The sequence below is a fragment of the Juglans regia genome, chromosome 3, assembly GCF_001411555.2.
Source record: "Juglans regia cultivar Chandler chromosome 3, Walnut 2.0, whole genome shotgun sequence".
In the NCBI taxonomy this organism is placed as follows: Eukaryota; Viridiplantae; Streptophyta; class Magnoliopsida; order Fagales; family Juglandaceae; genus Juglans; species Juglans regia.
Genome location: NC_049903.1, coordinates 8,699,703 through 8,710,573, shown reverse-complemented (window position 1 = coordinate 8,710,573; position 10,871 = coordinate 8,699,703). Strand labels below are relative to the sequence as shown.

General features: G+C 39.7%; 1 protein-coding gene and 1 pseudogene across 1 annotated transcript; one reads left to right on the top strand and one right to left on the bottom strand.

The window, feature by feature from the left end:
- The first annotated feature begins 1,247 nt into the window (after positions 1-1,247).
- LOC108988715 (tRNA wybutosine-synthesizing protein 2/3/4) lies at positions 1,248-7,528 on the top strand. Its single transcript, XM_018962044.2, has 9 exons — positions 1,248-2,082; positions 2,521-2,920; positions 3,043-4,236; positions 4,442-4,571; positions 5,461-5,696; positions 6,101-6,236; positions 6,803-6,879; positions 7,052-7,158; positions 7,246-7,528. The coding sequence occupies exons 1-9, from the start codon at positions 1,335-1,337 to the stop codon at positions 7,353-7,355; spliced, it is 3,138 nt and encodes a 1,045-aa protein (XP_018817589.1). The 5' UTR covers positions 1,248-1,334; the 3' UTR covers positions 7,356-7,528.
- A 972-nt stretch (positions 7,529-8,500) lies between these two features.
- LOC108988711 lies at positions 8,501-10,871 on the bottom strand (annotated as a pseudogene).

Sequence of the window (10,871 nt, the reverse complement as noted above, 5' to 3'; positions counted from 1 at the left end):
AAGTTTCCGTATTATTCCATAAGAGCAGAGTCTGTTATGCAGGTTGTTTTGGACGAGCAGCAGAGGCAATGGCAGTGCCATTCTGTTGAGGATGCGCTATGAGTGCACTGGACTCAGTTGGTGAAAAGTTATCCTTTATGGCAGGTTCGAGTGGACTGAATTTAGCTGGTGAGGAGTTATCCTCTATGGCAGGTTCACGTGCTCTAACACCAACTCACTCAGTGAACCTTACGTTCATACCACGTTATCCCCACCAAAACATTGCAAACATTCTCTCAAGATCCTTACAAAAAGATTTAGGTAGTTTAAAACAACTCATATTATAAGTTGGCAAAACCTGAACATCTTTTATCAAAATCTCTGTACCAGCTTGAGAGAACAAATTTTCCTTTAAGCCTTGCAATTTTCGCCAAACAATTCCTCTTCGGAATGAACATTCTATTCTTGGGGGTTGAACACACCTCAAAGCAAAGAATAGAAAAAAAAGATAGAAAATGTTATAATTTAAGAACAAAGAAGATCGATGGAGATCTCGTTGGTTTCCAGAGTCACAGCTTCGTCATTGCAGGCAATGGGTCACGACAAAGGCGACGGCTCTACCTTATTTATTCGAGGGTTACGACAATGGCTTTGTGGGATCCCATGGAAGGGGTTCACGTTACCAAATCTCATCGTCGGCTTCGGGGGTCACGGAAGAGAAAGTCAACCGAATATAAGAGAAAACAATCAATCGGTTAGAAGAAACTGCTTAGAGATAAATTTGGAAATAAATCTGGGTGAGGGTTTGGAAGAGAAAGTCGACTGATTGATTTTGGAAAGTAATCACGGAAGAGAAAGTCGACCAGTTAGAAAGAGATAGCTTTGGGTGAGGCTCGCTCATAAATATGAAGTAAGCATATAAGACATTCATTTGCAACCGATTCGTGTTATTCATAAGCCTCACATTTTGTATATTTATTTAAAAATATTATTTTATTATATTTTATTTATAAATATTTTTATAATTATTTTTATTACATAAATAAAAAAATAAAATAATATATTTTTAACAGGATATGAAATTCATATCTAAATTTTTTTTTGTGTTGCTTGGCAAGAAATCAAACCATATCTACAAATAACAAATGAGTGACCAGAAGAGTTTTATTACAGTGTCAAGTGTGGTATCATGACAACTTATAAATAGAAATTTTCTAAAACCTATTAGGCCCAGCCCACTCTGCGGCCCCTCGTTTTTCTGTTCGTCCCCTTCTTCCGTTATTCGTCGTGAAGACTCTCACGAATAGGGTTTTGGAGGGTTTTTTTGGTCGAGGAGAAAACGCACAAATCTTGAAATGGAGTTCGAGAAGAGAAAAGCGGCGACGCTAGCGTCGCTGGGCTCAACCGAGACCGACAAATCACCCAAGGGCACGTTAGACGCGCCCATCATCCCTCTCCTCAACACCCTCAACCACCATCCCTCCTACTTCACCACCAGCTCCTGCTCGGGCCGTATCTCTATCCTATCCCAACCAAAGCACACAAATAATGATAATAATACCAAGAAAAAAGCCAGAGGCGGCACGTGGCTCTTCGTCTCCCACGACCCAGCCGATACCGACTCGGTCATCTCCCTCCTCTTCCCCCCAGAGTCGACTCACCACCAACCCCACTCCGAACTTGTCCTCAGGTTCGAGCCGCTCATCGTCGCAGTTGAGTGCAAAGACCTCGCTTCTGCTCAGTCTTTGGTCTCCACGGCCATATCGTCCGGGTTCAGAGAATCCGGCATCACCAGCGCGGGCAAGCGCGTAATCGTAGCAATCCGGTGCTCGATTCGGATGGAGGTGCCGTTGGGGACCACCGAGAAGCTTCTGGTTTCGCCCATGTTCGTCCGGTACCTCGTCGACGTGGCTAACGAGAAAATGGAAGCTAATAGGAAGAGAACCGAAGGGTTTTTTCGTGCTTTGCGGCAGAGTGATGGCTTTGCGGGGCCTGACGTGAGTGCAGCATTCGTTGGCAGTATCGACTCCGTGTGTAATGAGGACGCTGACTTGGAAGAAAGAGATGGTGATGCGCATTCGGGAAATTTGATTGACAACGGAGGTTTGTTGTAATTGGTTGATGACATATTTCTGCTTGTGAACTTCTTATTGTGTAAATTTTTCAAAGTGATATTTGGTGGTTTGTTTATGATGGCAATGGAAATGAATTAGAGGCAATGAAAAAGGTGATGAAATGCTTCCTGGATTTTCGAAGTAGTTTAGTGTTAATTTATGGATGACAGTGATTAATTCTAGGAGTTAGAGTGAGACAAAGAAACAGAATGCATTTGGAATCAATAAGGCAAAGCGGATTCGTTATGCTTTGTGTATTTCAAAGTTAGATTCGATGAGGACTACATATTGGTTTTCTTTATTTAAGTGCATCGCATTGAATATGCATGGAGTTCAGTGGTGCTATTACATACTAATATATGTTTGAATGCAGGAAACCTTTCCTTTTAATGTGAAAGAACAGTCTGAGACTTTGAATCATTGGCAGGGACGGTGGGAGTTTCCAGTTGTTGTCTGTCTGTTGTTCCAATGGTGATAGTTGGTGAACCCGTGGAGAAGCTTTTTCTCTGGGGTCACTCGGCTTGTATATTGGATAACAAAAACGAGAACAAAGCTATGATATTTGGTGGTTTCGGAGGCATGGGAAGGCATGCAAGAAGGAATGAGTCTTTACTGCTTAATCCATTTGTGGGCACATTAGAAACGATGAATGTAGAGGGCAGTCCAACTCCACGTTTAGGTCACACTTGTTCTTTGGTTGGAGATTTTGTCTTTGTTATTGGGGGCAGGGCTGATCCTGTGAACATTCTATGTGATGTATGGGTCCTTAATGCAGCAAAGAATGAATGGAGATTAGCAGAATGTACCGGAAGTGTTTTTCCTCCCAGGTGAATTTATCTTCCTATCTTTGTGTTGTTCACTTGTTCATTCTGTCGTAACTGTGTCTTTAGATAACTATTTTTTTCAAGGGTTGATCTCTCTCTTCTAAATGCATATGTTTGCTTCACAGGCATAGGCATGCAGCAGCCGTCATAAGCTCAAAGATATATGTATTTGGTGGACTTAATAATGATTCAATTTCTTCATCATTTCATGTCCTTGACACAGTGAAACTGCAGTGGAAAGAGTTACCAGTTGCCGGGGAATGGCCGTGTGCCCGTCACTCTCACTCGATGGTGGCATATAGGTCTCAGATATTTATGTTTGGAGGGTACAATGGTGAGAAAGCACTTGGTGACTTGTATAGTTTTGATGTTAAAACATGTCAATGGAAGAAGGAAAAGACTTCAGGAAGAAGTCCACAAGCTAGGTTTTCCCACTCTATGTTTGTGTACAATAATTATCTTGGGCTTATTGGTGGTTGCCCGGTTCGACAACATTGTCAAGAGTTGGCATTACTTGATTTGAGGATCCTCGTATGGAAGCATGTGACACTAGATTCTGCTGGAAATGATTTGTTTGTACGAAGTACTGCCAACATTTTTGGTGACTATCTTGTTATGATTGGTGGTGGGGCCTCTTGTTATGCATTTGGAACGAAGTTTAGCGAGCCAATGAAAATCAACCTGCTTCCCTTGATATCTTTAAATGACAATCCTTTGCCTTCTAAAATTAGAGAAGTGCACGGTACCCATCGAAATGATGTAGTGATGGGAGAAAAGAATGCCAGTTTTCAACACCCACGATGTGAGAATGGACGAACTTTATCCAAAGCTTCTAGCTTGAATTTGGGGGTTGAATCAGCTGGAATGAATGGAAGTCATATGATTGCTTCGCATTGGGTTTTACAACTTGAAAGAAAATATGCAAAATTAGGAAAGGATATATTGAAAAAATTTGGATGGTTAGATCTTGGGAGGAAGGTTTATTCTAGGGAAGATGGAATGCATATATATTTTCCTGTGACTAAAACATTTAATGGAGCATATCATGAAAGGCTGAATCATTCATTAGATGAATCTAATGGACATAATGACCTTCATGTATTAAAGCCATATACCGGAAAAGTGCTTGTGTTAGATGAGATCTCATGTTTGGAAGCCTTGAATATTTTGGAGGAGTTCGGTGCCAGAAAGTCAGTAGATGAGGTAGTTGAAGTCAAAAGAACTGCAAAATCTCCATTAAAAGTAATGAGTGAAGCTGTGGCCTCTTTGATAAAGCACAAAGGCCTTTCAGAACAACTTTTAGAGGAGCTACCCACAAGGTTTGTGCTTCATTGCTTTGTTTCCTTTATGTTGTCCGTGAGCTTTGGTAATATGAACTGGGAGTTCATTACATGCCATTTTTTCTTCAGTTATAATCCTTTCTAGATGAAAGCTGTGCTTGCACATTCTGATGCTTTTGTTTCTTGTAAGTAAATGCAATGTCCTTGTATATGTGACTCATATCAAATTCTTTGGCATTTTCAGATGGGAGCGACTTGGTGATATTGTTGTGCTTCCTATCATATCCTTCAAGGATCCAGTATGGGACTCAATTGGGCCTGAGCTTTGGCCTATTGTTGCCAAATCACTTAATACTCATCGCCTTGCCCGTCAGGTAAGTTATGTGCTTGAATTACATATGAAGTTGTATATTTCTTGTTGATGCCTGCTTTTCTTCATTCTGTTTCAAAATCTATCATTTTGTGTGAATTCAGTGTAACAGATATTTTGGTTCCTTGAATCTCCATGGACATACATAAATAGTTCAAATTTAATATTCAGGATCTGTGCATCAATTATATCGGTTTACATGTAATTAGTATGTCAAAAGATTTTTTAAAGGCTTAAAGCAAATAGCAGAAATATGATTCTCAGAATAGAAATATTCTGTCCAAGAGGTCAGCATGCCATCATGCATCCTGATTGTTTGTAAAGATCCTTTCAACATGGACATTGTCACGACTTGGATCTTTTTTTCTTCATATTATAATTATTATCCATCCAGATTGTTTAAGTTCTAGATTATTCTCCAAATTGTTTTTTAGTAGCTGATGTTGTGTTAAACTTGTATGCTGAATTAGAAGGAACCATCATCTTTCAAAGCCAAAATTATCTATGACAAAGGCAACAACTTCCAAGAAACATGGACTATGTACCCGCTAGACAGCCAAGACAATTTTATTCTCGTTTCTTGTTTCTTTTTTTGGTTTCTGTCAGGGGGAATCCTAGCTCATTACATATAGGATACAAGTAGTTATGTTATAGATCCCAATCCACGGGCCAATACTTTTCAACCTCCCCTAATTTCCTCTTCTAGAAAAGTGGATACATCTGGGTAGATGATGTCTTATAGTGTAAAGAATAGTTCTACTGTGAGCTGTAAAACTTTGTACAATGTTCAGTCAGAGTCCCAGAAAGTCTCCTCTAAGTTGCACTTGCCAGAAGCTTAGCTATGCTTGTCATTGCCTATACAATGATTACATGAATTTTTTGGTGTTTTCAAGGGTCAAGTTGCACAAACTGGTACAAGGGACAGTTCTTTGGAGATTCTAGTTGGAGATAATGGTTGGGTTGATCATCGGGAAAATGGAATTCTCTATTCTTTTGATGCTACAAAGTGTATGTTCTCCTGGGGCAATCTTTCTGAGAAACTTCGTATGGCCCGTCTGGATTGTAGAGATGAAGTAATTGTAGATTTATTTGCCGGAATTGGATATTTTGTGCTACCATTTCTTGTCAGGTATGTTTTTTTATCATCTCAAGGTTTCTCCGCAGGCGTAGTTTATTAGTCAAGAATCCTCTTATCTATCCATGAAATGAGTTTATCCAACCAAAACAAAGATTAGGCAGCATGCAACTGAAGTTAGGACAACTAGTATTTACCCGTGTCAAATTTTAACTTCTATGTCCAACTTAAAGTATGTCCTAAAAAATAATTAATGTTTAGATTAGTCTTATGTAAACAGAATAAATCAATATAGGCTTACTGGAATGCACATTAGTAGCTGGAAATCTGGCTCGGAAGATCTCCAGCGTTGAATTGATAGGATGATTTTGAGTGGGACTTTCTAGTTGTCTGCTCTGACAAGCAATTCAACTGCTTCTGTACACTAACGGTTTACTTATTGTCATCTCGCTTGACAGGGCCAATGCAAAATTAGTTTATGCTTGTGAGTGGAATCCCAATGCCATCGGAGCACTCCAACATAATCTACAAGCAAATTCTGTGAGTGATCGCTGTATCATACTTGAAGGAGATAACCGGATCACAGCACCTAAAGTATGTTCTGAGATCAGATGCTGGTTTTTTATGTTCGTTAATAATAAGTCATGCTGTATTTGTTTGTCCAAATTATCGGAACCTGAATCTTCACAACTGAATTCGTATTAGGTTATTTAAATTTAAACAACTTTTTCTTGGAAAATTTTAACTGACAGAACATTAGCACAAAGCAGATTATTTATGCATAATTTATATGTGTAGGGCCATGAGTGATAGATGATGTCCTGCCAGCTTTCCCATCGGTGTCTGATGAGAGCTGGATGTAGTGGCCATGCCTTTTTCAATGCTTGAAATTGAACTTAGTTTGGGAGATAAATGATTGTACTTAGCTGCTGCTTCTCCTTCCTCTTAACCTCCCAATCCCCATCGCTACCTTTTACACCTGGTTGGCTACATTTTGTGAAACTGTCCTTTGTTGATATCTCTTTATAGAATACTGGTGAAATGATTTAATTTGTATTGATATTTTACATTGGTCTGGAAAATGAAAATTTTACCATGAAATGCATCCATGTAGGCAGGATGCGCTGCTGCAATTGATTCTTTTTTTTGTTTGCTGACAGGGTGTTGCTGATCGTGTCTGTCTTGGTCTCCTTCCAACAAGTGAGAGTAGCTGGGTCACTGCTGTTAGGGCATTAAGGTAGATATATGGTTCCCTTCATGAGAGTGTGAAGCGAGTGAAGCAATGAGATGGTTATTAGTTCAGTATTAATTTTACAAATCTTTAAGCACTTAAAAAAACTTTTTTTGCGCATTCAATTGATATTTCTTTTTACTGCCTTCTCTCCTTAATGGTAGTACTGGTGATGCAGGATTGAGGGTGGGATGTTACACGTGCACGGGAATGTGAAGGACTCAGAGGAGGAATTGTGGAAGGAACATGTTTCAAAGTCAATATTGGAAATTGCTAGATCGGAAGGTATTCGTTTCTTGGGTAATGATAGCAGATAACGCCAAGGAAGAAGCATTTAGGATGTCTAAAATTGCACTCTTTTGTTGTTTGCAGGTTACTGCTGGCAAGTTTCAATAGAACATGTGGAAAGAGTAAAGTGGTATGCCCCGCACATCCGCCATCTTGTTGCAGACGTTTCATGCAGAGAGACCCGATTATATTAATTTAACAGACGGCATGAAGTCATATTAGTTTATAGGTTTATTTTATGTAATCTATTTGTGTATGTAGCAGTTCTCTATATGAATTGTTCCTGCATGTAGAACGCTTTGTATCAAATATTGGGGGGGTAATTCTCAGATAAATAGAAGAAGTTGAGACTTGTGCTTTATGATGATGCATGGTGCTTAAAAAATTTACGTATATTAGTTTTAGTGGGAAATAGGCTGGAAAATGGGGATTTTGGTAAACTAATTGGAAAGACATGAAAAATGCTACAGTCACCAATGGTTTCTCCGGACTGTTTCTGCCGACTGACGGCATGCCACTTGGCAGTCTCGTGTAATTATTAGAAAACAAACAATAACAAAAAACAAACAGATCAAATCAATTGGAAGTTTCTTTGTCCATAACAGCTTCCAAATTCTCATATGGCAACATTAGAAGAAAAGAAGATGGGAACTATGCCAACCCTGAGTGTCTTTTCACGTTCTACTGACAAGACTCAACTCTTTTTATTCTTCTGATTTCTTTTGTAAACAGTCTGTCAACAAATCTCCCTTCTTTCATCCTCGACCATGTTCGCATAAATGGGTCTCTCGTCTGCAAGTTTCATTTTCTTTTGAGACCAAACCTTTTACGGGATGTGGGTTGATGATATTGTTGATTTACGGCTAAAGCTCAAGATGATTTACAGGATGTGAGTTGATGATATATCATATTAATTACGGCTGATTTATAGGATGTGGGTTGCCGGAAAGGAGTTGCGGAGTGGAACTGCGTGACGGAAGACGGCGTAGGAAATGAAGTTGGGACTGTAGGCCGGTGTCGAATGGAGGGAGGTTTGTCACTTGGAATAGATTTGCCGCTTTAGAATGGATTTTTCCCACATTTTTGTCGCGAGAGATTTTTCCTACATTTTGTTCCTTTTCTATTTCTGTTTTTTTTTTTTAATATAAAAAACATGCCACATGGCATGACACGTTCAGGAAGCAGAATCTGGAGCAGTCGTCGGTGGCTATAGAAGGACTTTAAGACATATTTTGATTCAAACTACAAGCATAATGAAACTCCACTTTTGTAAATGAAAAAACTTATATATATTTATATATATATATATATATATATATCTTTTTTCTTTATCGTTCTAGCATCCCTTTCCAATTTACTTTCATTGATTCTTTTTTCTTCAGTCTTACTATGCTCTGATACTGCTGCTCTTGTGGCCCCTATATGTGCATTTGTACCATCTTTGGTGCTTCGGAATGGCCTTTTTCATTGCATTCCTTTCCATACATGCTGCCCTCATCATGACATTGCGAGAGATCATATGGCATGAATCATCATTATATAACTAGCATCATTATACAACTAGCATCATCGCAATCCATGCGTTATGCATACACCATCACCACCCATCATACATATACATACATATATCATATATCATATATCCAACATCCACCATGCATGCCCATCACAACATCAACCTCATAAGAAGAAACCTACAAAAAGCAGTGTTACAGTAGTTTTAACACCACGGCACAATTAAGAAACAAAAGCATCCAGAAAGCCCCATATTATTCTGCAATTCCCATTCTTCCCCTCGGACCGCAAGGAAAGAAGATCTTAAGTTACAGTAGAGCTTTTAATGAAGCCTGTTGGCAACATTGCACTGCTTCCTGATCTCACCCTTTGTACCAGTAAGAGGGTTGTTCTCAGAGAGAAGGGTGATAGCTTTAGCAAACTGCTTGAAGAAGTAGTCCTGGCTCTTTGCCATTGTTTTCACGTAAGGTTTTGTCCTCTTGTCGGTGGCTAGTTGGTGGTCCACTATCAACAAACCTTTGTTATCCAATATGTTCCTGTAATAATTGCTGTCTAGCTTCATTAGAGTACCGCGGTCATTTCTCACATACTGAACAGCCTTGGGGTCTGGGATAGGGTCAGGGCACTTGTACAGCATGTGCTCAACATGGTTAGGGTTGAGCACAGGGTCAACTTCTGGGTATATACTATAAACGGTGCACTAGCTTCACACAGTGGGTTCGACCAACACTGTGAGCTCCTGTTGGAAACAAGAAGATAAACAATTGAAGTTTTTTGGATACGGATCTATATTCATCTGGCATGAATAAAAACATATATTTTCTTATCTATATATGTCACATGTGTATCCTATGTATGTATATGGACAATACAATGTATATGGGCGTGATGGATGACGGGGCCTTATATATACCTAGCAAAGCAACCACTCCCGGGGTGTCAATACCCATGTCAGCAAACCTTTCAAGGACAACAGAGATGCTCTCATTGTGGTCTGGGAGGTACTGCTCTACCACTTCTGCCCTGCTCTTCCTACCATCTCTTCTTCCAGTCCTGAGAGCGATGTAATCATGTAAGGGCCTCCCAGCTGTACCAAAGTTTCATGCAGTTTAACATTCACATGCTAGAACAGTACTTGCTTTATGGTGCAAAAGAAGGAAATCTGGAATAACCACCGACGAGATTCTTTAGCTATAAAATGACAAAAAGTACAACAAAACTAGAAAATCAGCGAGAAACTTTAGAATTGCATGCAGTGCAGTTCTGTGGATCGGAAACTATTTTTCTTTAGTGGTTCTGTGGATCAGAACCTTTTTAAACGGAGAGCATCTGTAATACAGACGATGTTATATTTAGCCTTGGTGAAATGAAGTTCGATTTGTGCACTGTTGGTGTGGATGCAATGATCCAGTATATATGTGAAATGAACAGTTGTAAAGAACATACATACATTCATCTCTGGACTCATCGGAAAGAAGAGAGTGAGTGGAACAAAGTGGATATGGAAAACCAGATGACTGAAGGTGAAATTGACAAGGAAAGGGAGAACTGAGAGGCCAAGGAACTTACCGCAACAATGCCATCTCTGGCAGACAACACAAGGATGTCTGAACAGGAAATCACTCCGGGGCACTCCCTCTCCACTGCTTCTTTGATGGTGTCGAGGTACCTGAGGTTCCTCAGCCCAAAGCTCCTGTCTGTTTCCTTCTCAGACAAGGTCCTTCTTGTTGAGTCCAGCAGTAGTGAAGCATCACATGACTAGTTTACAAACCATAGAAATGCTTTCATATAGAACAAGTAAATCTTTGATCCACACAAATGACAAAAAGAAGAAAAAAGGCCGTAAACAGGTTACCTGAACAGCACAGTCATGAAAGATGTTCCTCAGCCATGAGAAGGCAGTATGTTCTTGTGGCGCTTGTAGAGGAGCTTGACTTGTTCTTGGATAACGTCTTCAGCCTGAGGACATGAATCCTTGTAAAAGTTCATTACAAGACCTGGGTCCTCCTCATTCTTTGCAAAAGCAGGCCTGAGGGACACAGCTGAGAAGAACAACAAAGCAAAGAAGAAGAGAGCTTTGGAAGCCATCTCTCAATTTTCACTGACAGACTCTGCTTTGATTCTAACAGGTACTTCTGAAATTAGGCCTTGGATGGATAGATTTTTTTGCCATAAAAAGAAAGGCATAAGAGACA

Bases quoted from the DNA above. Each gene is read 5' to 3' on its own strand.
- LOC108988715 (XM_018962044.2), top strand. From the start codon at position 1,335: ATGGAGTTCGAGAAGAGAAAAGCGGCGACGCTAGCGTCGCTGGGCTCA. The intron at 4,237-4,441 runs GTTTGTGCTTCA...TGGCATTTTCAG, and splicing joins TTAGAGGAGCTACCCACAAG to ATGGGAGCGACTTGGTGATA. The intron at 7,159-7,245 runs GTATTCGTTTCT...TGTTGTTTGCAG, and splicing joins GGAAATTGCTAGATCGGAAG to GTTACTGCTGGCAAGTTTCA.